The sequence below is a fragment of the Trichosurus vulpecula genome, chromosome 7 (assembly GCF_011100635.1).
Source record: "Trichosurus vulpecula isolate mTriVul1 chromosome 7, mTriVul1.pri, whole genome shotgun sequence".
NCBI classification, from domain to species: Eukaryota; Metazoa; Chordata; class Mammalia; order Diprotodontia; family Phalangeridae; genus Trichosurus; species Trichosurus vulpecula.
Window position 1 is genome coordinate 272,201,948 of NC_050579.1, and position 26,718 is coordinate 272,228,665.

The following is a 26,718-nucleotide window of genomic DNA, read 5'->3' on the forward strand; positions in this document are numbered from 1 at the left end:
TCCCTTGGGAGGTCGTTCCAGGGTACTCTTAAATCACAGTGACTCTGTGTGTATGTGTATTTTCTCCCCCATGAGAGAGCAGAATAAGGTAAGAGAGCAGGTTAGTATTTTGGAAGGAGAGTCAGGTTACAATTTGGCCAGAGAAAGACCCCACCCCCACAGGGCCCTAGTACCAGAGAATATACTTGTGCTTGTTCAAAGAGATGACCTGTCCTCCACCTCCCCAACACAGGCCCCTTGTTCCTTGGACAGGGCTCAGCTCTGGGGTTGGGCAATGAGCCAATCTGGAGCTCGGCCTTCCCAGTCCCCTTGGCCTGAGCGCAGTTCCCAGCAGCACTGACTAGGGTCAGGGGGTTCTGAGTAGAGCAGGCAGGACCTAGGTTGGGGTGGAGGGCAAGCTGAGAGAGAGCTAAGCCAGCAGGATGAGATCAGGGTCCCAGTCCTGCTCTGTCCCTCTCCTGGCTCCCTGTATCTGGGGCTGCCCCCAGTCAAACAGGGTGCACAAATTGGTAAACCAGTCGCTGGGAGATGTCGGGTTTGCGAATGATTCCCTTCTTGTAATACTGGCGGATGGAACGGCTCAGCTTGTCATAGTTCATGGCCGGACGATTCTTGCGGATGCCCCACAGCCGGGCCACCTGGGCTGAGTCCTCAATCTTGAAAATGCCTGGAGAAGGTTTGTTATGCGAATGTAAGGAATCAGGGTAGGAGAGCAGGGTGAAGGACAGAGAGAGAGAGACAAAGAAAGACATGGATGGAGTTCATTTAGATCAGTTTTCTAGATGGTGGAGATTTTGGGACGGGGGATGTTTGGAGATTTGTGTCAAGGTCTTCACTCTAGACCAGGCTGAAGTAGTGAAATAAGGAGTTGATGGTGTGTGTGTGTGTGTGTGTGTGTGTGTGTGTGTGTGTGTGTGTGTGTATCCTCACCCTAAGACTCTCTCACCCTTCAAGCAAATGAGAAATATCCCAACAGTATGGTAATTTATGCGGCCATCTTTGTGCCTTTAAGCAAGCCTCTATCTGAATCACTGAGGACGGATGCTCCCAGATTGCCCTTTCCCCTAAAATCTTCTTTCTGGAGAGGGGCAGGATGTTACGTTGTCTCTTAGACAAGCATTCTGGTACCCCTCATCCTGTTCCACCGAGAAGCGTCCTTCAGTGGTTACCTACAGCTGCTCTTGCTGTCATCTTTAAGGCCAAGGCCACCTGCCTCCTCTCCATTTCTTTAGCCCATAATGACCTCTCCTCTCAAGTTCTACAACTTTTACATTCCCCTGGGAGGCCAGCAGCCTGGAGTAGTCGAAAGAGCATCTGACTGGTGTCAGAAGACATGGGTTCGAATCCAGGGTCTGCCACTTACTAGAAGTATGACTGTAGTCAGAGCACTTAGGCTTAAGCTTTTTAACAAATCACTTGACAAGGTCTCTAAACTTGTTCATCTTGTGGACAAGATGGAGGATGAGGAATAGATAATATCATGACTAAATGTATTCAAAACTGGTTGGATGGCCAGACCATAGGAATAATGATAGTATTTATAATAGCTAAGAGTTGCCATGCAATCGTGTAGTTTTTTTTTAAAGATTTGCAAAGCACTTTACAAATATCTCATTGGAATGCCCATAACGACCTTGGGATGTAGGTGCTATTATATTAGGTCCATTTGACAGATGAGGAAACTGAGGCACATAGTAAAGTAACTTGCCCAGGGTCACACAGCTTGTGAGTCTGAGGCTGGATTTGATCTTAAGTCTTCCTGACTCCAGGTCCAATGCTCTATTGCACTATATCTCTGCCTCAAAGATTAGTCATTAATGGGTTAATGCTAACAAAAGTTTTATTCTAGTGCCTTGTTGTGACATGGAGGGGGCCTTGGACTTCCAAAGCTTATGCCAGCAGAGTGTGAGCTCTGAAACTCTGACAATCTTTCCACCTTGAAAATATATGGTCCCAGTAGTGGAGGGCATCTGCTTTCCAAAGACCAGGCTGGCTAAGTATGGAAAGGCTCACTGCCAGTAGGCTGGCCACTTTGGTGATGACCTGGGAACCCATGAAACAAGGGAAGGCACAAAATGATCCTCAGTCCCGTGTGGGCCCCTTCCTCTTCTGCAGTGATGCTGGCAGAGCATTGGAAAAGGGGGCAGAGGGGGCTGAGAATCAGAGTCTTTAGATCACTTATAAACATCAACCCAACTGCTGGTACTCAGAATGTGACATCCTCGTCCAGCCACTACTAGGACAGCTTACAACTGGAGGAAATGAATTAGATTCTTTCTGAAGGAAATGAATTGTATCAGTCTTCACATTCTTGTGCTAGAGGCCATTAGAAGACATCAGGAAGTTGCGGCTAGACAGGGCATGGGTTCTCCTTGGCAAAAGCAAGTAGAAGACGAAGTTAATTTTGTCGAGTCGGGCAAAGGCAACAAGAAATGGCTCTTTGTGGGACGTGAAGCCATCTCCCCTCGCATCGCTAATGTCAAGTGTAAGCAAAAAGATCACCGTGAAAATAACTGCACCTTATGTACTGCTGGCAACTGAGACAGAGGCTAAAGTGGTAAAGAAATTATGTGACAGTATCTCCGAGTCCCTCCAAAGAAAAGTGACATATAACTTAACGTTTATTTGATGGCTACAATGCCACTGTCACCATGGAAGAGTTTGGTGAAAAATATGTTGGAAAATATGGCTCAGGCTCAAGAAACCCAAAAGGCTGAAAGCTTACAGTTTACACAAAAAACATATACTATGAATATGTTATTCAAGAAGCACTAAAGAACAGCCAAAAGCCCTTGACTATAACTGAACAGACAAGAAGTGGATGGTTACTGACGTGTGGGATCCGTTACAAATTGGCTGCCAAACCATTAACTTGTTAAAGCAAAAAATCAAAATCAGAATTCAAAAAAGAATAAAAATGATAGCCTATGCATGAATTTTTGTGGTTTTTTTTTTTTTTTTGTGGTAGAAAGAGCCCCGCCTCCCTCCAAAAAAGTAAGGACCCATTGACCAAGGAATACTCGGACAATGGTGTTATATGAATGTGAAATGCCAACTACGAGGGTTTCTGAGAAACATGAGAAGACTTGTATGAACTGATGCGGAGCGAAGGAAAGACCAGAAGAACAATATACAAAATGACAGAACTAGGTGGTGCAGTGGATAGAGTGTTAGGCCTGGAGTGAGCAAGTTCTGAGTTCAAATCCAACATCAGACATCTGCTAGCGGTGTGACCCTGGACAAGTCACTAAACATTTGTTTTAGTGTCCTCATCTGTAAAACAGGGATAATACAATCGCTTACAGCCCAGGGTTGTTGTAAGGATCAAATGAGATAATATTTGTAAAGAGTTTAGCACAGTGCCTGGCACACGGTACGTCCTACATAAACATTAGTTATTGTTATTATTAAAAGAAAACTAAAAGGAAGCTGAATTCTGATTAATCGTCATGCTTAATCTTGGTCCCTGAAGTTGGTATAGATAATTAAGCAAGCCTCGTTCCTTGGTCTCAAGAAAGAAGATTACAGGTACGTAATGTGGCACACACTGCCCGTGACTTAATAAATGCCGGCTGACCGGGCTCCTCCTCCACGGAAGTCATCAGCAGGAAGATAGCCACCATGGGCACAAACTACATTCGTAGCAGCATTTTTTGTAATAGCAAAGAATTGGGAACAAAGTAGATGCCCACCAAATGGAGGAAAATGGCTAAACAAACCGTGGTACACGAATATAATGGAGCATTGTGGCCCTGTGAGAAATTATATGTGATGGATACAGAGAAGCGTGAAAAGATCTATGTGAACTGATGTAGAGTAAAGTAAACAGGACCAGGAAAGTAACAAAGACAGTGACTCCAGCTATATAATATCGAAAGTGAATGTAACATTTAGAAAGATCAAGGAGGACTTAATGCAGAGATATGAGAAATGAGATATGAGAAAATTCAAGGGGCAGCTATGTGGTGCAGTGGATAGAGTGCCAGGCCTGGAGTCAGGAAGACTCATCTTCAGTTCAAATCTGGCCTCAAACACATATTAGCTGTGTGACCCTGGGCAAGTCACTTCACCCTGTTTGCCTCAGTTTCCTCATCCGTAAAGTGACCTGGAGAAGGAAATGGCAAACTGCTCCAGTGTCTCTGCCAAGAAAACCTCAAATGGGGTCATGGAGAGCCAGACACAAGTGAAATGATTGAACAACAGCATGAGATGACACTTCTGCCTCATGGAGGAGAGAGGTCCATAGGTGTTAAGCACTGCACATGTTTCCAGATTTTTTCAATGTATTAACCAGTTGGGCTGATTTTATTTTGTTTTTTTTTTTTGTAGGGGAGAAGGGAAGGCAATTGGGGGTTAAGTGACTTGCCCAAGGCCACACAGCTAGTAAGTGTGTCAAGTGTCCAAGGTCACATTTGAACTCAGGTCCTCCTGACTCTCTACTCACTGACTGGTGCTCTACTCACTGAGCCACCCAGCTGCCTTGGGATGATTTTTTAAATCTTTTCTTTTTTTCCTTTTTTTTGGTGGGGGAGGGGTCTTAAAAATACTATTTGTTATTTGGGATGGCTCTTTGGGCATGGGAGGGGAAGACAGAACTATGATGACGTAAATAAGAAGGGATCAATAAAAAATGTTTTTTTTAAAATAAGTAAATAAATGCTTATTGAATTATGCACAACAAGGACTCTAAAGCAGAAACTCATTAAATGATGAGGAATGGGCATCTAGGGAGACGCAGGGATTGTTATCCCAGACAGCTGAATGCTTTGGTGCTACAGTGGTACCCTTATGCCTTGATAAGGCTGAGATCTAGTCAAGAAAACCTCTGTGGCTGGTTACGGTACAACACGGATAAGTGTTACACAGGATGAGAAGGTGTGAATGGGTTCTCCGCTCCCCCCCCCGGCCCCCACTGTTGGAGGGAGGATCTCTGTCAAGGAGAACACAGATACAATGAAGCAGAAGTCAACATAAATAGCTATCTCTAGCGGGATCTGTCCTTGGTCCTGTTCTGTTCAACATTTTTATCAATGATTTGGATAAAAACACAGATGGCGTGCTTGTCAAATTTGCAAATGACACATTGTTGAGATAAATAGCTACAGAAGCAGGATCCAAAAAGCTTCTGACAGTCTGGAACATAAGGCTGAATCTTATTAGATGAAATTTAGTTGTTTCAGTCTTGTATGACTTCATGACCCCATTTAGGGTTTTCTTGGCAAAGATACTGGAGTGGTTTGTCCTTACCTCCTCCAGCTCTTTTAACAGATGAGGAAACTGAGGCAAAGAGGGTGAAGTGACTTGCTCAGGGTCACACAGCTAGTAGGTGTCTGAGGCCAGATTTGAACTCAGGAAGAGGAGTCTTCCTGACTCTATCCACTGTGCCACCCAGTTGTCCTGAGTCAAGATGACCTAAGTTCAAGTCTAGGCTCAGACACTGAGTGTCTGGGTGACCCTGGGTGAGTCATTTAACCTCTGCTTCCCTCAGTTTCTCCATCTGTAAGTGGGGTGATAACATCACCTCCTTCCCAGGGTTGTTGTGAGGATCCAACGAGATAAGATTTGTAAAGTGCTTGGCACAGTGCCAGGTACAGGGTTGTGATTGTTGTTCAAGGGTTCACTTGTGTCTGACTATTCATGACCCCACAGACCACAGCAAGCAAATACCGTCTATGGGATTTCCTTGGCACAGCAACCAGAGTGGTTTGCCATTGCCTTTTCCAGTGTGGCACACACTGGGTACTTAATAAATGCTTTTCCCCTTCCTCTCTAGTCCAACCCCTTCCTTTTACAGAATAGGAAACTGAGAAATATGAAGCAACTTGACCAAGTTCGCACAAATAGACGTGGTATGACTAATATGGAAATAGGTTTACATGGTTGCACATATACAACCTATACCAAATTGCTTACTGTCTTAGGGAGGGGGGAGGTGAAAAAGGGAGAGAGAAAATTTAAAACTCAAAATTTTTTTTGGAGGGAGGAAGGCAGGGTAATTGGGGTAAAGTGACTTGCCCAAGGTCACCCAGCTTGTAAATGTGTCAAGTGTCTGAGGCCAGATTTGAACTCAGATCCTCCTGACTCCAGGGCCCGTGCTCTATTCACTGCACCACCTTGCTGCCCCCAAAACTCAAATTTTTTTTTTTAAAATGAATGTTACAATTTGTCTTTATATGCAATTGGAAAAAAGTAAAATACCATTAAAAAATAGTACATGGTAGACGACTCTGAGTCGATCTGGCACTGACTCATTGTGCCACTTTGGCCAGACCACTTCCCTTGTCTAGATTTAATTTTCTTCTCTGAAGGTGGGCCCAGGGGGTCTCTAAGGTCTAGACTCCTCCTGTGGACCCTGTCTGCCCACCCCCTTCCCATCCCTGATGTCTTCTCATCCCCTCCCTGTCTTCCTCCAGCCTCCTGCTCAGGGGTCCTCCTTGCCTTCAGTCTCCTCAGTTCCCAACAGGACCCTTCTCACCCCACTCCCACCACTCACCTTTCTCCTTATTAAGCCATCGGATGAAGCGGCCATAGCTGTGTGGTTTGAGCAGTAGCTCTTTAAGGAACTGCCAAAGATGGATAGGCTGGCCGGAGCAGGAAGAATCCACTTCACTGTCGTTCCAGGTCTCCTCACTCCCCACTGCTGGGGGAAGAAGGGAGGAGAGACACACTGATGAATCCTGGAGGGTCCCTTGTTTACCTTGGCTAATCTGCCCCCCTCAGCCCCTTACCCCACCAAACCTGAACCTCCCGAGGAGCTCACCACAAACTTGCAGAGCTCCGGAGGTTCTCTCTTTCATCCAGGTGGCTGTAGCAGAAGGAAGGGCTTGATGAGAATCACAGAGGCACCAGCCTGAGTGTCAGAGAAGAGGAAGGCAGGGACCTTAGGATCCTGGGCCTAAAGCTGGAAGGGACCCTCTCATTTTACATATGAGGAAACTGAGGCTGGAAAAGTAAAATGATTCATTCCAGATCACATAGATAATTGGCATTAGAGGTGAGATTGGAACCCACATCCTCTGACTCAGAGCCAGCCTTCTTTCTCTTGGACCACATTGCTTCCCTCCAAGTCAGGGGAGTGGACTGCAAGGCTCAAAGTGAGTGTGTCAACAGTGTGGAAAAAGAACCCGATAAGAGAGGAGTGGTGTCCAGAAAGAATGAGGTGATGGGGCACATCTGGAGTGTTCAGTTCTAGGTGTCCCGTTTGGGGAAGAATATTGGCAAGTTGGAATTCATCCAGAGGAGGGATCCCAGGATGATTGAGGGGACCAGAGATTCAGAAGTATAACAGGGGTTAGGACAGGATTGGAGTTGGTGCTGAGGATGGGAATGGGAATGGAATCAGGATTGAGAATGGGACCACAGGTAGGGCTGGAGCAGAAAATCATGGATTTAGAGCTGCAAGGGACCTTATAAGCCATTGAGCTCATTTTGGGGAAAGTGAGGCACAGAGAAGTTAAATGACTAGCCCAACTATCTTGTGTCTGAGGCGGGATTTGAACCCAAGACTTCTGAATGCAAGTTGAATGTCCTATTCACAACATTAGGGGATGGGGATGAAGCAGGAGAAGGGGTTGGGGCCCAAGATCAAAGGACTTTTGCCCCAACTAGAGTTTAGGGCAAAGGGATCTATTTTCCCTGGAAGAGAGTAGATGATCTCCCGCCCGGAGCCCAGATGCATCTTCTTGGCGTATTCTGTTCCAGGGTAAGGGTCATCATAGGGTGGGATGCCACAGTGGGTAGCAATGGCCAGTGAGGAGCAGCAGAAGAGCAGTTGCCCATTGGGTTTGTGTAGCCCAGCTTTTGCCCCATTGCCCCTCAGTCCCTGCCCATGCCTACCTGATTTCCAGATGTCCAAGTGAGCATGCAGAATATCCCCACAGAGGGGTGAGCGCTGGCGGAACTGCTCCTCTGACATGGCACACAGCTCCTTGCCTCCCAGCTCTTGGAAGGCTTTGCCCACTGGAGGCAGCCGGTACTGGTGTTCTGTCCAAAGCAGCCACTTCTGCACATTTCCTGGACTCCAGTCATTGGGGTCTGTGGGGGGAGAAGCTCTGCTCTCAGTTCCTGAGACTACAATGACTATGCATAGGGAAGAAGGCCCTCTGGGACGGGCAGTGAGGCTTCTCTACTACCTTCCCCTCCCCCTCCCCACCATGTACACCTTCTTTTGGTCCTTTTTACGGGACTTGTTGTGTCTAACTCTTCGTGATCCCATTTGGGGTTTTCTTGGCAAAGATACTGGAGTGGTTTATCATTACCTTCTCCACCTCATTTTACAGATGAGGAGACTGAGGTAAACAGGGTTAAGTGACTTGCTCAGGGTCACACAGCTAGTAGGTATCTGAGGCCAGATTTGAACTCAGGAAGATGAATCTTCCTGACTCCAGGCCCAGTACTCTATTGACCGCACCACGTACCTTCCCCAGGACACGGGTGCCTTATCTCCTCCAACCAGACCCCTGAAGGCAGGTTATGCATTTTTAATCTTCCCTGTATCTCCTTCCATGCCTAGCCCAAGACTGGGCACATAATAAATGAACAATGGAGGGGATTCTTGGGCAACCTCTGAGACCCATTCCAATTCGGTGAAATACTTGTTGACACTAATGCCATGATTTTAGGAGTCCCTTCAAAGAAAGCTCCTTTGCTCCCAATAAAGATATTTCCCCCACAGGCTGCCAGAGAGCACAGAATTCTAGCACCAGAGATTCATTCTTTTAGGTCCTCAAGATTTTTGGCATCTTTGAGAACGTCCTATTTAAGGTAAAATTTCTTAAGAATAAATGTAAAATCTTAGACTTGGGTCCAAAAAGTCAACATCACAAGTAATGAGATGGCTATATAGCAGCAGTTCATAGGGGAAAAAAGATCTGGGGCTTTTTGGAAATCCCAATATGAATCATAGCATACGGCAGTCAAAAGTTACTTGAGCCTTAGACTTCCTTGAAAGAAATCTTGTTCAGAGCAACTCTGGAATACGTATTTAATTTTGGACATCCATTTAATATTGACTAAATGCAGAGTGTACATGGCAGCCTGGATGGGCCTTGAGATCTTAAGATGAGATGGTATTGGAATTGTGATTTCATCGGTATTGTGAACACACTTGTTCTACCTTCTCTGAAACTTACAGTTGTAGAGACTTGCCCAGGGTCCTACATTAGGCCACACTGTCCCCTGATGCTGTGGATGTATATTGAAAACTTGTGAATGGTTCAGGTGGCATGTTGCTGATTGGATTCTGTTAAATCTCAGACTTGAATGACTCCCGTCTGTCCTCCCTGAATGCCTTTGCTCCTGCACATCTGCTTAACATAGGTGGAGAAAATCACGCAACCATCTGATCGGGTCCACTACAAATTTATGTTTAATTTATTTTTTATTTTAATTTATTTTTTTATTTAATTTACCTTCAGTTGGGACCTCTCTCTTGCTAGGCAATCCTTTATCAGGTCACTATCCCATTCTTCACAGCGGCTCTTCCAAACCTCTTCATTTCTCCTCAAACTTCCCATGCCTCCCTCTCCTCCCGTTTTCTCAGTTGAGAACCTTGCCTTACATTTCACAGAAAAAATTGAGGCCCATTTACTGTAAGCTTCCTCTTCTCTCCTCTTCCTCATCTCATATCACTGAGATGCCTTCTGTCACTATCTCCTCCATCTCTTATCTTACATAAAAGGTGGCCTTTTAACCAAAGTTAACCCTTCTACCTGAAAAATAGACCTCTTTCTTTATCCTCTTCTCCAGCAGGTTGCTCCCTCTCTCATATCTACTCCATCACTCATCTTCCATCTTTTCCAGTCTACTGGCTTCTTCCCTACAACCTACAAATACACCCATGTCTCCTCCCATCCTCAAAAAACCCTTCCCTGATCCTTCTGCCCCCACTATGTCTCCTGCTCTCTGCGGCCAACTTCTTGAAAAGGCCACATATAATAGCTGCCTCCACTTTCTCTACTGTCACTCACTTCTTATAATCCTTTACAATCTGGTTTCCAACCTATCATTGCCCTCCAACTACTCTCTCCAAAGTTAGCAGCGATGTTTTCTCAATTTTATTCTTCTTGACCTCTCTGACACCTTTGACATGGTTGCCCACCCTCTTCTTGATATTCTCTTTTCACTAGGTTTTCAGGACTCCACTCTCTCCTGGTTCTCCTACTACTTGTCTGACTGCTTCTTCTCAGTCTTCTTTGCTGGATCTTCTTCCAGATCACAGCCTTTAACTGTAGATGTCCCCCAAGGTTCTGTCCTGGGCACGCTGCAATTTTCCTTCTCTACTGCTTCACTTGGTGAGTTCATCAGCTCCCATGGATTCAGTTACTGCCTCTATGCTGATGATTCTCCAATCTACCTGTCTAGTTCTAACCTCTCTGCTGTCCTCCAATGTCACATTTCCAATTGCCTTTCAGACATTTTTGAGTTGGAAGTCCAATAGACATCTTAAACTCAATGCAGCCAAAATGGAACTCGATATCTTTTCCCCTTCCTAACTTCTCTATTACTGCTGAGGGCCACACTATCCCCCCAGTCTCTCAACTCCTCACTGTCCCTCTTCACTCACATTCACCAACACCTGGCAATTTCACCTTTGCAACATCTCTCAAATATATGTCCCCTTCTGTCCTGTGATACTGTCACCACTCTAGGACAGGCCCTTGTGACCTCACACCCTGATTGTTGCAACAGCCTGATGATAAGTCTGCATGCTTCAACTCTTTTCCCATTCCAACCCATTCCCTATTTAAATTTTCCTAAAGCTCACGTCCAACAATGTTACCCCTCCTACTCAATAAACTCTAGTAGCTCCCTCTCACCTCCAGGATCAAATATAAAATCCTCTGTTTGGCATTCAAAACCCTTCACAAATGGGCGCCCTCCTACCTTTCCAGTTTTCTTATACCTTACTTCCTACCCCATACTATGATCCAGTAACACTGGCCTCCTTGTTATTCTTCAAACAGGTAACTCCATCTGGGTAACTCTGGCCAGTTTCCCTGGCCATCCCTCATGTCTGGAATGCTCTCCCTCCTCATCTGTTTCCTGGCTTCCTTCAAGTCCCAACTAAAATATCGTCTTGTACAGGAAGCCAGTCTTAATTCTAGTGTCTTCCCTCTGTTAATTATTTCTTCTTTTTCCCATAGATAACTCATTTGTAAAATTTTGTTTGTCACCTCTACTGTGAACTCATCGAGAGCAGGGACTGTTTTTTGCCCTTTGTTGTACCCCCAATGCTTAGCACAGGGCCTGGCACATAGTAGGTGCTTAATAAATGGTTCTTGACTGATTGTTTCCTGGGTGAAGGAAGGTTAGCTTTTCCCATATCAATCGATTGGCTGAGATAGTGGACTAATGACCATAGGAAATACTAGTCTACTCCCTTAAGGTCATTGATTGGTTTTCCAAAAAGCATGATTGTTATTAGATGAAACCATGTAATAGGAGGAAATATTAAAACGTTATCAATGGACAGGAGGCCAAATGTTTCCATGGGCTTTCACTACTTTTCGGTGGAGTTTGGTTATGATGTATTAACAGCATCAGCTATGTGGGTGGGAGCAGGGTATGTCTGTACAGGACTGATTTAGGGAAAGGCTGGGAAAGGAGCATTTATTAAGGGCCTACTATGTGCTAAGCACTTCACAAATATCTCATTTAATCCTGATAACAAATTTCGGGGGTAGGTATGATTATTATCATTCCCATATTACAGGTGAGAAAACAGGCAGAAAGCAGGTAAGTGACTTAACCCAGGGTCACATAGCTAGTAAGTGTCCGAGGTCAGACTTGAACTCAGATCTTACTGACTCCGGGCCCAGTTATCTATCTAGAAGGATCACCAGTTTGGGATCAGAAATGAAACAGGAGAACCGGGTACGATTATATCTAAGGGGAGCACACGCTGGGATTTTTCTCCCAAGAAAAACTGGTAGGAGCCAAGCGGTAGCCAGGCCAGATGCTAGCTCCGCACCAGGGAAGCTATTTGGCCTGGAAGCTACTTCCTGAATAGCCCTTCTTTAGGCCTCAATGTTTTCCTCATTTGTAGAAAGAGAGGCCATCGTGGAGTGGACAAGTCCCTTTCCAGCTCAGCCATTCCATGGTTCTATGATACACAAGCTTGAACCGGCCTTGACGTCTAGACTCAGATTATTCTAGGCTAAGCTGTAATTCAACAGCTCAGTACCTGAGTCTTTTTCTTCCTTTCTTTCCTTTACATACAATCCAACCTTTGTCGGCAGACGCATTAAGGGGAGTTCTGCGCTTTCGCTAAGAGAATCTCGGAGAATCGATCAATTCTCCTGGCCTAAGTGCAGGCCAAGGACCGTGGTTGTGAGGTCACGGGATGTCAGAACGGCAAGGGGACTTAGAAAGCATTTAGTCCAACCCTTCCATCTTACAGATGAGTCAGCTGTGGGCCCTTGGCCCTCCAAGTTTTGAACCTTCCAGCTCCAAGACCAATGATCTTTCTGCTTCATTCATGTTATCCAACAGCTCTAAAATGCCAACAAGTAAATGTCAGATAAAGGGCAGTATGAGTATATTAAAGAAGCCAGCCAAAGTTGAGTGCAGCTAGGTGGTGCAGTGGTTAGAGCACTGAGCCTAGAGTCAGAAAGATCTGAGTTCAAATCCAGCCTCAGACACATACCAGCTGTGTGATCCTGAGCAAGTCACCTAACCCTGTTTGCCTCAATTCCTTACCTGTGGAATGAGTTGGAGAAGAAAATGGCAAGCCACTTGAGTATCTTTGCCAAGAAAACCCCCAATGGGGTCATGAAAAGTCTAAAACAACTGAACGGCACTGACCAAAGTGGACCAGGGGTCTGGCGTGGGATCTTGAGTGGGATAGAGCCTGCCCAGTCTCTTTCCTGGCCTAGGGACTCATTTCTGCCTGTGGATAGAGGGCAGGGGGTCACAGTGGAGATAAATATGACCTTGAACTACAACAGTGATAATAATAGCTGACATTCATATGGTGCCTACTATGTGCCAGGTGTTTTACAAATACTGTCTCATTTGAGCCTTGGAAGGTAGGGGCTATTAGCATTCCCATTTTAGAGATGAGGAAGCTGAGGTTAAGTGACTTGCCCAGGGTCATACAGCTAGTAAGTGGCCAAATTTAACTGAATCCGGCTCAAGTGCTCTATCCGTCGGACCCCAGCCATCTCCACTCTCAACTTCTCTATCTGTGAGATGAAGATAACAACTTGGCCTGGAGGGGGGGTAGCTAAGATCAGGCGCCTGAGAGCCCATTTGGAATGCTGGTTTCCTATAGGAAAATTGGTGTCAGCAACAACAGCGGATCTGGAGTGAGAGGACCTGGGTTTGAACCTTGGCTTTGTTATTTTTAACGCCTTTGTAGCTTGAGACACATCACAATTTCTGTTTGCCTCACTTTCCTCATCTGTAAAAAGAAAGGGCTGGATCTGATGTTCTCTCTTCGCCTTGAGCATTCTACAGTTTCTGTTATTATGACATAAAAGGGCAGGTGGGGGAGGAGGAGGGACTGAAAAGTAAACAATCCGTTTCCCAGTTGTGCCTGGGCTAGCCTAGTTTCTGCCCCACTCCCCCTCTCGCCTCCCTCGGTCTGAGAGAATGAGAGCTAGCCTGAGCCTGGCATTGAGCCAGCGATGTCTGGGCATCTCCTCAGAGGGCTCCTTGCCTCCACTGGCAGCAAAGTTTCTCTGATTCTCCCTCGGTGGCCTTGGGGAGAGGCTGTCTTAGGTACAGACAGATTTCAGCAGGATACACAGAACCCCTCCAAAACAAAGCCATCTGAAGGTGGAAGAGGCTGCCTGAGGAGGGGGGGAGGATCCCCCCTCCTGGGGTTCATTGCACAGAGGCCAGAGGAGCTCATGCCAAGGATGTGCCAGAAGGGAACAGGTTGGACTAGATAAAAACTGAGTTCCCTTCCAGCTCTGAGGTTCTGTGATACATGATTTAACTGCAGGGCCTGGCCAGCCTGGCTGCAAGGCCGGGAAGGAGGGGAGAGAGCTAGGAGTCCTTCCTCCCTTTCCCTCCCTCTTCCCCCCTCCCATCCCCCATTCTAGATACCCAGTTTGGTTGGCAGGGAGGAGTAGGCAGTGGGGGCAGGGACAGCAGGCACACAATGAAGCTCTCCTAACGAACACCGTGGACCTAAGGGCCCAGTGCCCAGGGTCCAATGACCTGCCTCAACTGCCCCTGCTTAATCAGGCCATTTTCTTGCTCATGTCAAAGCAATTTGTTCCTGTCTCCATTGTTCAGAGAACAGAGGCACCTCCCTGGGATCACCTGGGGCAGGCAAGGAGTGGGGAGGGTGAGAATCCAAGGGCCTCCCGGCTGACTAGGGATTCATACAGGATTTGGGAGACCTAATTGGGGTGGGGGTAGGGGCCTGAAGGGGCATGAAACTGAGGTCTGGGGGTGGGAGAGGGAGGGAGTGGAGATCTCAGGACAGGCGGACAGCTTTGGGGGCCTCACCCAACTGTCAACTACAAGAGACCTCCCTGGAGAATGGAGGAAATAAGGGAGGAGCAGAGTCCCATGTGCAGGTGGCTACAGAGCCCAGGTCAGGGCTGCTCTGTTCCCAGGGCAGGGAGGGGCTCAGGTTCAGTGGTGAGGGGCATTGCTAATGTGGATGGGAACTCTGGACAAGAACAGGTCAGAAGACAGGGAGATCCTAACACACAGGGGGCCCTGACAGGGCTCAGGGGCTCCTAGTCTGCATCTTTTTATGGCATTATTTTGTATTAGACCATTTCAACAAACATTTATTCAGCCATGTTACGTCCCAGGGGAAGGGCAGTGTGGCACAGAACAAAGGGCAGCCTTGTGGAAAGAGGCCTAGGGTACAAATCTCGCCCTTGATACGTATGCTAGCTGTGTGACCCCAGGCAAGTCGCCTCACTAAGACAGGAGTACTTAACCTTTCTTTGATATCATGGACCCCTTTGGTGGTCTGGAGAAGCCCTTTTCTCAGAATAATTTTTTTACATAATTGAAGGAAATGTTAAATTTCAGTGAGAGGTTAGGGAAAATAAAGAGGTAAGGTTTTTTCCCTTCCAAGTTTGCAGGGCCCCTGAAATCTATCCATGGACCACTTTTTTTTGGAGGGGTCTGTAGACCCCAGACTAAAAACATCTGCTGTAAGACTTTGCAGAGCAGATGAAAAGCTGCCCCGGCAGAGGGAATTTTCTCACCAGGAGTTCCCCATATTAATGAAATCATAGATTCCTTTCTCCTTTCCCCTCCCCTCCCCTCCCCTCTCTTCTCCTCCCCTCCCCCCCCTCTCCTCTCCTCCCCCTTCCTCCCCTCTCCTCTCCTCTCCTCTCCTCCCCCTTCCTCCCCTCTCCTCCCCTCTCCTCTCCTCTCCTCTCCTCCTTTCCTCAACTCTCCTCCCCTTTTTTCCCTTCTCCTCTCCTCTCCTTTCCTCCCCTCCCCTCCCCTCCCCTCCCCTCCCCTCTCCTCTCCTCCCCTCCCCTTTCCTCTCCTTTCTCCTCCCTTCTTTCCCTTCCTTTCCATACAAAAATGGAAAACAAAACAGTCCTTGTGCTTGGAGAGCTCATAGTCTACAAGAGAGATCCAACATGTATACAAATAAGTACTATACAAAGCAGAATGTGAGAGAGGTAAAGGGGAAGCTCAGACACAGAGCCATCAGAAACCAAGAGAAAGGAGACCACTCAGAAGCAGGGAGCCCAGAAGGATTCAGAGAGAAGCCAGAACCTACGCAGCTGCTCAGTGCTTTTTCAGCCCTGTCTGACTCTCCATGGCCCCAGGTGGGGTTTTCTTGGCAAAGATACTGGAGTGATTTGCCATTTCCTTCTCCATCTCACTTTATGGATGAGGAACCTGAGGCAACAGAGTTAAGTGACTTGCCCAGGGTCACATAGCTAGATTTGAACTCAGGAAGATGAGTCTTCAGGCCTGGCACTCTATCCACTGTGTCACCTAGCTGCAAACACGTGCCAGGTACACTTAACGGTCTCAACAGCTCCCATGGCTTGTCTCTATCGATATCATCTCTGCGTTGTGGATTCTCAGATCTCCTCACCCAGCACTAACCTCTTCAACAACCTCCAGATGTATCTCCAGTTGCCTATAGAACATATCAGACTGGATGTTCCATAGACATCTTAAACTCAACACGTCCAAAACTGAACTCACTATCTCTCCCCTCCCCTCTTCCTAACTTCCTATTACTGTCAAGGGCACCACTCTTTTCCCAGTCATCCATGCTCCCAGCCTAGGTGTCACCCTCGACTCCTCACTCTTTGTCACCCCCACTCACTCACTGTGTGATCCAATCTGTTGCTTAGTCATGTTACTTCTACCTTTGCCGCCTCTCTCATATACACCCCCTTCTCTTTGCTTATGCAGCCACCACCCTGGTGCAGGCCCCCACCACATCACACTTAGACTATTGCAACAACCCCCTGGTTGTTCTTCCTCCCTCGAGTCTCTCTCTCACTCCAATGAATCCCCCACTCAGCTCTCAAACTGAACTTCCTGAAGTACAATTCTGACCATGCCTGACCCCTTACTCAGTAAGCTCCGGTAGTTCCCAATTATTTCCAGGGTCAAATGTCAAGTCCTCTGTTTGGCATTCAGAGCCCTCCATAAATGGGCTGCCTCCTACCCTTCCAGTCTTCTTAACTCCACCACATACTCTGATCCAGTGACACCAGCCTCCTTGCTGTTCCTTGAAAAAGATAATTAATCTCCAGATTCTGGGTATTTTCACAGGCTGTTCTCCATTTCTGGGATTTTCTCCCTCCTCATCTCCACCTCCTGGCTTCCTTCAAGCCCTAAGGACCTTCTAAAAGAAGTCTTTCTGTAAACAAAAACGCATCTTCTCAGAAGCGTTTCTAGATCCCCCTTAATGATAGCTATACGCTCCTTAATTTCAGTTATAAAAGCATGCCGACCCTTTGACGAGCAATGTCACTACCAGATCTGTATCCTAAAGAGATTTAAAAAAGGAAAAAGGATTTATGTGTACAAAAATATTTAAAGCAGCTCTTTTAGCGGTGGCAAAGAATCGGAAATTGAGGGGATGTCTGTCAGTTGGGGAGTGGCTGTCGTGTAGGATTATGACGGAACACCGTCGTGCTGCAAGGAACGATGAGCAGGATGCGCTCAGAAACGCATGGAAAGACTTACATGAGCTGATGCAAAGTGAGACGAGCAGGACCAGGAGAACACTGTGTCCAGTGTGTACAGTAACATCGTACTGTAAACGCCTTCACTACTCTCAGCGATATGATGATCCAACACAATTCTTTTTTTCTTTTTTGGAGGGGAGAAGGCAGGGCAATTGGGGTTAAGTGACTTGCCCAAGGACACACAGCTAGTAACTGTGTCAAGTGTCGGAGGCCAGATTTGAACTCAGGTCCTCCTGACTCCAGGGCCAGTGCTCTACTCACTGCACCACCTAGCCACCCCAATCCAAGGCAATTCTGAAGGACTTATGATGAAAAATGCTATCCACCTCCAGAGAAAGAACAGATGGAGTCTGAATGCGGACCAAAACGTACCTTTTCTTCATTTTTCTTGGGGTTTTTGCCTGTATTTTCTTTCACAACATGACATGGAAATATGTTTTACATGACTACACATTATAACCTATATCAAATTGCTTGCCTTCTCAATGAGTGGGGGAGGGGAGGGAGGGAAGGAGAGAATTTGGAACTCAAGATTTTTTTCAGTGAATTTTTAAAACTGATTATACATGTAATTGGGGGAAAAGAGAATACTAAATTTTTAAAATGCTACTGCCTGTTCTTTGTTGATTATCTCCCATTTATCCTGTATATAACGTGTTCACACATAGCTGTTTGCATGTTGTCTCCCTCATCAGACCATGAACTTCCTGAAAACAGGGCCTGTCTTTTGCCCTTCTTCCCATTCTTGACACTTGGCAGAGTATCTGGCACATAAGCAGGCGCTTAATAAGTGCTTATTGAGACTGACCAAGAAGCAGTCCTGCAGATAAGAGAATCAAGAGACAGCTGCGTCCCATGAGACAAAGAAAGAGAATCTAGAAGGAGGGGAGAGCCAGAACATCCAACTCACCTCCCCACGCCGCCTCCTTGAGCATTTCAGGGTGGTGTGTAAGCATGACCCGAGACAGGTCCAGGCGGTGATAACAGCCCACGTTTATAGAGTGCTCCAAAGTTTACAGAGCACATTCTTTCCAGTCTCCTCGGCACTTAACGCTTTCCCCTCTCGAAGTACCTTCTGTCCACACCACATTGCATTTATCCTATACTTACCTAGTTATTTATATATGGTCTTCCCCGTTAAAATATAAGCCCCCTAATGGATAAAGCACCCGCCCTGGAGTCAGGAGGACCTGAGTTCAAACCTGGCCTCAGACACCACACTTACTAGCTGTGTGGGCAATCCCCTTAGCTCCAATTGCCTCGCCAATATATACATACATACATACATATGTATATCCATATATACATATACCTATATATGCATATATGCATGTATATACATGCACACATATACATATGCATGCATACATGTAAATATAAACATATGTATATATGCATGTATGTATGTGTGTCTATATATAGATACACACACACACTCCCTAAGGCAGAGATTGGTTTTGTCTTTCCTTTTATTTCTAGAACTTAATCCAGAACCTGGCACACAGCAAGCAGCAGCGGTGGGATTCAAATAAATTAACAACGGGTTCTCCATGGAAACGAGCCGAAGCCCCGCTGCGGCAGCTGATGTCTGCAAGCCCCGCCCCCGCTAACAACCTGTTCCCCGAACTCAACCTAAAATTAGGTACCGGTTCTACCGAAGCGATACCAACCGGCCGAATCCCACCGCTGGCAAGCACTTAATAAGTGTTTTTTGATTTTACATTCAATGTACAAACCATGCACATTCCTTACAGACACCCAGAAAAAATATTAATATCTCTATTTTGCAGATGAGGAAAACATAACTCAGAAATGTGAAGAGACTTGTCCAGGGTCACACAAGTAGTCAGTGACACAACCAAGATTTGAGCCCCCCTTTTTTTTCACTCCCAGGTCTAACCCACTTTCCACTGAGCCATAAGGGAAACAGAAGCCTAGAAGGCAACACGGAAGGGATGCCACAAAGGGCACTTTCATATACCTTCCTACACACGGACATATCTTAGTGCCAGAAAATCCCATTTTCTGTGGCTGCGTGGCTTTTATTATAGAAAGGTCAAGACATATGCGTTACAGAAAAGGCTCCAAGCTACTGGGAAAAGGTGACTAGCAGCAGGGAGCAAGCTTCAGACTTTGCCTAGGGCATACAAATACCTCATCCCACCTCTGGTTTGACCTGTACATTGTTCAGCATGTGGTCTGGCAATCCTGTGACTGTTTCCCTGGGTGAGCTTCCCCACAATCAAAGTGGACTGACCAAAGGCTGCCAGAAGTGCTGGTTTGGGAAGTTGGTGGCAGCAGCTAAGAAAGCACCCGGTTTGAGTGGTGAGAAAAATCAGGAGACTGCTATATAGCTGTGTGCTTCGCCAGATGACATCTTACTCCCCAGACAAATGGGTGACCCTCCCAATGGCCAAGACAATTGTGAAACTCCAAGAAAAAAAGCGTAGCGTGAGGGAAAGAGAACATGCGATGTAGAGTAAGAAGACTGGGGTTTGACAAATTCAGCTTTGTCGAACCCTATGAACCTACTTGGGACATTATCTGCATGACCCTGGACAAGTTATTTAACCTCTATTTGCCTCAGTTTCCTCATTGGTAAAAATGAATGCATTGGATTTTAAAGCTCAGCTGTGGTTCAGTGGATAGAATGCTGGGCCTGGAGTCAGGAAGTCCTGGGTTCAAATCTAACCATAGATGCTTACTAGCTGTGCGACCCTGTCACTCAACCTCTGTTTAAAACGGGTATCGGTCGTTGTCCGTTCTCAAAGAGGACCAAAGTGACATCACTATGCTAGAGTCACGTTTCGATGTGTCTGACTATGGCTGATCAGACTGGTAGGAGCCTGGCATGCTCTACCACAGCATTATCCCCCTAAACTGGAGAAAATAATAACGCCCGCCTTAGAGGGTCATTATGATGATCAAATGACATAATATCCATAAAAGGTACTGAGCAGAGTGCCTGGCACATAGGAGGTGCTTATTTGCTCCCCCTCCCGCAGCTCTAAATCTGAACCCATTCATTCAACCCCCGAGCATTTGTTCTGTCAGTCAGGAAACTGAGCACTGTGAATTCAATGACAAAAATGAAGCTGTGCCTGCTCTCCATAAGCTTACATTCTACAGGAGGAAACAACGTGTTTCTGCTGAAAGGAAATGCCAGATAAGTCGATGAAAACTATTTAGAAAGAAATTATAAAGTAATTTTGGGGGAGGGACTAACAACTAGGGAGGATCAGGAAATGTCTCATCTTGGAGGGAACATTTGAGTAGAGCCTTGAAGGGGGCTAGAGATGCCAAGAGGTAGAGGTGAGGAAGGATCGAATGCCAGGAAAATCTGGACAAAGGCACAGAGACTGAGAAAGAATGTCCTGTACAGGGAACAGCAGATGAACCAGTTTGACTGGACCATAAAGTGTATGAGGAGAAGTAATGTGAGATGAGTCTGGAAAGATAGGTTGGAATCAGATCATTAAAATGTCAGACAGGGGAATGGGCATTTTATCCTAGAGGTGTTAGGCAGCCATTGACGGTTTTTGAGCAGGAGACATGTGCTTTAAAAGGGTAATCATGTTAGCCATTGTGGAGAGCCTGGATTAGAGAAGGGAAGAGACTAGAGGTAAGGAGACCAATTAGGAGGCTGTCGAAATAGTCCAGGCAGGAAGTGAAGAGGACTTGAATTAGGGAGTGGTCTGTAGACTGTAGAGAGGGAGGTCTGTAGAGAGAAGGGAACAGATCTAAGAGATGTTGTTGAGACAGAATTGGCAGGAATTGGCAACTGATTGGATATGAGGAGTAAGGGAAAAGGAAGAATCTAAGATAACTTTGAGGTTATAAGTTTGAGTGGTTAGAAATAGTGAAAATAGGAAGAGGGATGGGTAGCTGGGGGGAAGATAATAAGCTCTGTTTTGGACATGTTGAATGAATTTTGAGATGCCTCGTGGGACATGTAGTTGGAATTATCCAACAGGTCAATCGATAAACATTTACGAAGCACCTACTATGCGCCAGGCACTTTGCTAACCTCTGGGGATATGAGAAGAGGCAGGTTGGTTGGTGATGCAAGCCTAGTGCTCGAGAGGGACACAAGAACTGAATATATAGAGCTGGGAATGATTTCCATAGAGATTGTAATGGAACCCACAGGAGTTAACGAGCTTGGCAAGAGAGGGGGTATATACAGAGAGAAGAAGGTTCAGGCAGAGCTCTGAGGGACATCATGGCAGGACTTGGATGATGATCCGGTAAAGGATTCTGAGAAGCAGAAGTCAGGTAAGAGGAGAATTAAGAGAGAGCATTGTCACAGAAACCCAGAAAGGAGAGAGTATCCAGGAGGAGCGGCTGTTTGGCTGTGTCAGAAACTTTAGAAAAGTCAAGAAAGATGAAAGCTGAGAGAAATCTGTTAGTAATTAATCCTAATAAGCAATTAAGAGACCATTAGTAACCATTGAAGAGAGTAGTTCTATTGTCTGATGAGGTTAGAAGCTAGATTAGAACAGGCAGAGAAGTAGGCAAGAGGAGAGGAAAGGGAGGAAATATATTGGATAATAGTTTGAGGGGATGGTAGGCTCAAGTGAAGGTTTTTTAAGGGTGATGTCGATGTTGCAGCAGAGAAGGAGCCAATAGATAAGGAGAAATTGAAAATTAAAAACTGAGCAAAGATAATCAAGGTGGCGGTTTGCTAGAGGAGATGGGAGGTGAAGAGGTCAAAGGGGTAAGAAGAGGGGTTGATCTTGGTGGGAAGGGCCACCTCTTCATCAGAGGCTGGAGCAAAGAAGAAAACAGGAAATGGTGGCAAGGGGGTGGCAGGGGATTTTGAGGTATAGAATGGGGAGGAGGGGTGGGCAGAGGAAGGTCACATAAAAATGATTTATGTTTTGAAATGAAGTCCTCTGCTGAGAGAAATGAGAGGCTCGAGCAGAGACCAGAAGCTTTGGAACGGCCACCGTGTGAATCATGAGAAAGTCTGTTAGGGAAGAATAAAAGGATTGCCATACAGCAGTGAGAGCCCAGCTGAGATCAGATGACTTAAGTTTGTAGTGGACCCAATCCATGTGATGTGTGATTTCTTCCAGGCCTGTTAGGCAGATGTGGGGGAGGGTAATTCAAGGCACTGAAAAAGATAAAGCCAGGACAACGATGATTGGTTGGGAGGATAGGAGGATAGATTGCCAACTATAATGCTAATTACACTACAAATGCCACACTACAAATGATAACTCTAGCCCTCTAAGATTTTTAAAGTGTTTCCTTCAGAGCAACTCGGTGAGAAGAACCCTGGATTTGGAGCCCAAAGACCTCAAAGTTCAAGTCCGGATTTTGTAGTTTACTAGCTGTGTGGCCACGGACAGGTCACTTTACTCTTTGAGCCTCAGTTTCCTTATCTGTAAAACGAGATTGGTAAGACTTACACTACACAAGAATAAACCAGTCTGTAAATAATTATGTAGATAATTATGAGTTATTGTTATAGAGGGGCAGCCAGGTGGCACAGTGGATAGAGTCCCAGGTATGGAGTCAGGAAGACCTGAGTTCATATCTGGCCTCCGATACTACTAGCTGTGTGACCCTGGGCAAGTCACTCCACCCTGCTTGCCTCAGTTTCCTCATCTGTAAAATGCATTGGAGAAGGAAATGCCAAACTCCTCCAGTATCTTTGCCAAGAAAACCCCAAATGGGGTCACGAAGAGCCAGGCATGACTGAAATGACTGAACAGCAGTTGTTATTCATGATAACAATGAGAATGTTAGGAATAATCATAATAGGGTAAGAAGGGCAGGGCTATTGAGCCCAGAGCTTCTGTTATCATTAATGCTTAATTAGGATGATCTTGGGCTTGAGTTCCAGGTTTTGTTCCTGCACTCTACAAAAAAATTTTGTTTTCATTCCTAGCCCTTAAGTGCTAAGAAAGAAGCGCTTTAAAAAAAAATACAAGCATGGTGTCATTCTGCACTGAGGGGAAAAATGTCCAGGCAAGGCAAGAAATAGTACCAGCAGTAAGGGGAGATGACGGAGCGGCTGCACCCCTATATTTTGGGGCTGTCCACAAGGAAAGGTTAATTGGAACGAGAGCCCCCAGCTGGGAGCAAGCCTGGCTCATCTCCTTTCTCATCTGGCTCACACTTTAACAAATGTGTCTTCGTTTCTCCAGCACCTAGCCCAGGGGTATGGCAAAAAATGAGTGAGACAGAAATGAAGACGCAGACTCGAGGAGATACCCAGACCCACGTCAACACACGGAAAACCCGTATTCCCACGTTCCTTTCTCCAAACAGACACGCAAGCCTCAGGAGATGCCAACTTGTCAGCCTAACACCTTTCACAACTCCCATTTATATAACCGCGTTAAGGTTTAAGCATTTTCCTAGGTTCTGGATCTAGGAGGAGCCTTCCAGTTCTGCCAGTCCAAACCCGAGAGAGAGAGAGAGAGACAGAGAGAGAGAGAGAGAGAGACAGAGAGACAGAGAGAGACAGAGAGACAGACAGACAGAGACAGAGACAGAAAGAGAGACACAGAGAGACAGAGAGAGACAGACAGACAGAGACAGACAGACAGAGACAGACAGACAGACACAGAGAGACAGAGACAGAGAGACAGGGAGACAGAGAGAGACAGGGAGAGACAGACAGACAGAGACAGAGAGACACAGAGAGACAGAGAGACAGAGACAAAGAGAGACAGGGAAACAGAGAGACAGAGACAGAGAGACCAAGTCAGAGACAGAGAGAGAGCTGCCAGAGATCCCACACAAACACAGAACAGCTGGGATTCAAACATAGATCTTGTGACTTTGTATTACACCTCAGTCCACCTTCTTTCCCACCCCCCACGAAGCAAGGCAGGGCAAGTACTCTTACTCCAGCTTTTCAGGGGAAAGAAAACCCAAAGAGGCCCAGCATCAGGCAGTTCAGTAGATAACAGAGTGGGAGCTGGAAGCCAGGTTTTCTGACCCCATTACCGTTGTCCTTTCATCCACGCCACACTGCTTAGATAGTGCAGAATTGCCGAGTTACAGAGCTCAGGAATCTTATCCTGAGATCTCCCTAATCTAACCACAGAGACCAGCACAGCTTCTGCAGCTAACTAGCCCAGTCTAAAGTCTCTAGGTCTAGCAACTCTGGGGTGTGGCCTGCATTAGGAAGGAGTGAAAAAAGAAGCCCAGATAGGATTGTGTCTGGGTTCCACTGAGGGAACGAGCTCGATTCTTCCTGGGGGGGTTTCTTCAAGTTCCTCGGTGTTTTCGCTTGGGGACCATCAGACAAGCACCAAGAGCAGGCTGGAATGGGAGAAGCTGTCACAAAAGGGGCAGCTTGGGGGGTGGCATAAAAAGAGGTCATCATCCATCTCCCATTCGGGATCTCAGTTCCTTCCCTCCTCAAAAAAGGGTAAGAGCGTTTGACTAGACAGTCAGTCCCTAAAAGTCCCTTGCGGTTTTGACATTTTAACATTCAATATTGTACGCTACCTTCCAGCTCAGACATTCTACGTTCTTTGTCTTAACATCCCAAGTTCTAAAGTCCCTTCCAGCTCTGATCATCTATGTTCTGACATTCTAAGTTCTAACTACTTTTCCCCAGAATTCCATGTTCTAAACTCAGATATTCTATGCTCTAAGGTTCCTTTTTCCTCTGACTTTGACTTGATATAAAGGAGAGTTTATGGGCAGGGTGCATACGAGACTCAGATTTTATTTTTTTTCAAAGCACTACTTGACAGAGAATGAGGCTTCCTTCCTGGGCACCCATCAAGGGGCACATGTGTACAGGGGGCTTGGCGAGAAATCCCCCCTCTTCCCTCATATTCACAGCACCCTAAGGCTTGTTCTGGCTTCAGAGACCTGAGAGTTTCCCTCCTGACCCGAAATCCAGCACCCAGCCCCACCAAGGCCCGTTCATCCCAGCCCCCGACCTGCGGTGATGTTGAGAAGCTTGCAGGCAGTCTGGATGTCTTTCAGCACCTCTCCGACCACCATAGACTGTACTTGCTCCAGCGAGTGCTCCTCCAAGGTCAGGTTGCCTGGGGAGTAGTCTAGACCAGCCCCCTGGGCCTGGCTGTCGATGATGGGGCACTGCTCTGGCTCCTTGGGGGCCTCTTCCTGGTCCTCGTTGACGGGACCCTTTCCCTCCCAGGTTCCCTCTTCGGGGTAGAGCATATCAAAGTAGGAGAGGTAGAAGGCCGACAAACTCTGCTCAGGGGTGGCAGGGGGGCTGGGGCTCCAGACTCTCCTCTCAGCCCCTGACCCCTTTTCCAGGCTGTTCCGTAGCCCTGTATCAGGCAAAAGGAGGCGGGCCGGTGGCGGGGCACTCAGGCCGGGGCTGGCGCTGCCCATGGCTCCACTCAGGTTGACCGAGGTGTCTGTGGAGGATAGGAGAGTAAGGATTTCAGCTTCATCCCCAAGGTCCCGGTCCCCCAGCAGGGGATGCTAAGCCTGTTAGGGGGATAAGGGGCTGGGCAGGTACCCTGCCTGGCTCAGGGAAGGCCGGGGAGGGAGCTCAGGGGCTTCAGGGTCACTGGGCAGTGAGAGGACCAGACATGCTGTGGAAGACACAGACTATCCATTGGAAAAGAGAAGTGCACCATGGCTAGGGGGAGACAGGTGGAAAGGAAGCAATGTACTCTGGCCAGCGTCTCCCAACGGTGGGGTTGTGGTGCCTATATCAAGGAGCAGAGGAGAAAGAACTTCACCTTCCCCAGAGGATGCTGATGGGAGGAGGGGAAGTTGTATATAGATGTGAAGGGGCTGACCTCATGAGTCTCAGGCTAGGAGGGAGAGACGTTCCAACAACAGTAACGTTAGTAATGACAGCTGACATTTACATACTACTTAATATAACTTAATAAATTATATTGCATAATGTAATTACTTAAACAAAGCAGTTTACAGACGTGACCACATTTGATCCTCACAACAGCCCCATGATGCAGGGAGTACCACAATAATCCTCCCCATTTGAGAACTGAGGAAACTGAGTCTCAGAAAAATTAAGTAAATCGCCCAGATGAGGGGCAGAGTCGGCAATCCTGACTCCTAGTGGTTAGAAGCTCCCTCTTACCCTTTACAGACACCTCGTTACCTCCAAGATCAGGAGCTAAAGGGTGTGGATTTGAATTCCAGTTCTGCCCCTTACTACCTGGGTGACCTTGGGCAAATCCCTCTTTGGCGTCTGTAAAATGAAGGGGTTGAAACTCTAAGGTCCCTTCCAGTTTCACATCCACGGCCCTATAGTCTCTCATCTCCTCTGGTCTTATTTCTCTGCTCCTCACTCAATCAGGAAATACTATCCAGAAATATTACAGTCCATCCTTCTGCCTCTAGGCTAGGCAGGCCCCTAGAGTAAGGGGGCCTAACTCTCTTTCCTGAATGACCTAGCCTAGTACTGGAGGGCAAATAGCAGTTGTTTCTGTTCTGAAACTGAGGGTCTTCCCCTCCTTGACTGTGTCTTCTGTGAAGGCAAAGTAGGGACATCTTTTGCCTCAGTTATCACCTAGCCTTTAACTACTACATGGGTGTTGCCTCAGACAAACTGAGACCCGGGAAAAACGTTAGCTTGAAAAGGCTGAGGTCTCCC

At 46.7% G+C, this 26,718-nt stretch overlaps 1 protein-coding gene across 2 annotated transcripts; it reads right to left on the bottom strand.

Moving 5' to 3' along the window:
* Positions 1-488: 488 nt before the first annotated feature.
* SPDEF (SAM pointed domain containing ETS transcription factor) lies at positions 489-25,478 on the bottom strand. Of its 2 annotated transcripts, XM_036765781.1 has the most exons (5): positions 25,058-25,478; positions 7,837-8,034; positions 6,761-6,805; positions 6,494-6,640; positions 489-667 (listed from the first exon to the last, which is right to left on the bottom strand). In XM_036765781.1, the coding sequence occupies exons 1-5, from the start codon at positions 25,476-25,478 to the stop codon at positions 489-491; spliced, it is 990 nt and encodes a 329-aa protein (XP_036621676.1). The 2 variants fall into 2 exon arrangements, with proteins under 2 accessions (XP_036621676.1, XP_036621677.1); XM_036765782.1 differs by lacking the exon at positions 6,761-6,805.
* Positions 25,479-26,718: the final 1,240 nt, after the last annotated feature.

What these genes read in the sequence shown, in the direction of transcription:
- SPDEF (XM_036765781.1), bottom strand. Translation starts at nt 25,478, where the DNA reads ATGGGCAGCGCCAGCCCCGGCCTGAGTGCCCCGCCACCGGCCCGCCTC. An exon ending in CTTGGACATCTGGAAATCAG is followed by an intron (nt 6,806 to 7,836) that starts GTAGGCATGGGC and finishes CTTCTGCTACAG; the next exon opens with CCACCTGGATGAAAGAGAGA. An exon ending in CGGAGCTCTGCAAGTTTGTG is followed by an intron (nt 6,641 to 6,760) that starts GTGAGCTCCTCG and finishes TTCTTCCCCCAG; the next exon opens with CAGTGGGGAGTGAGGAGACC.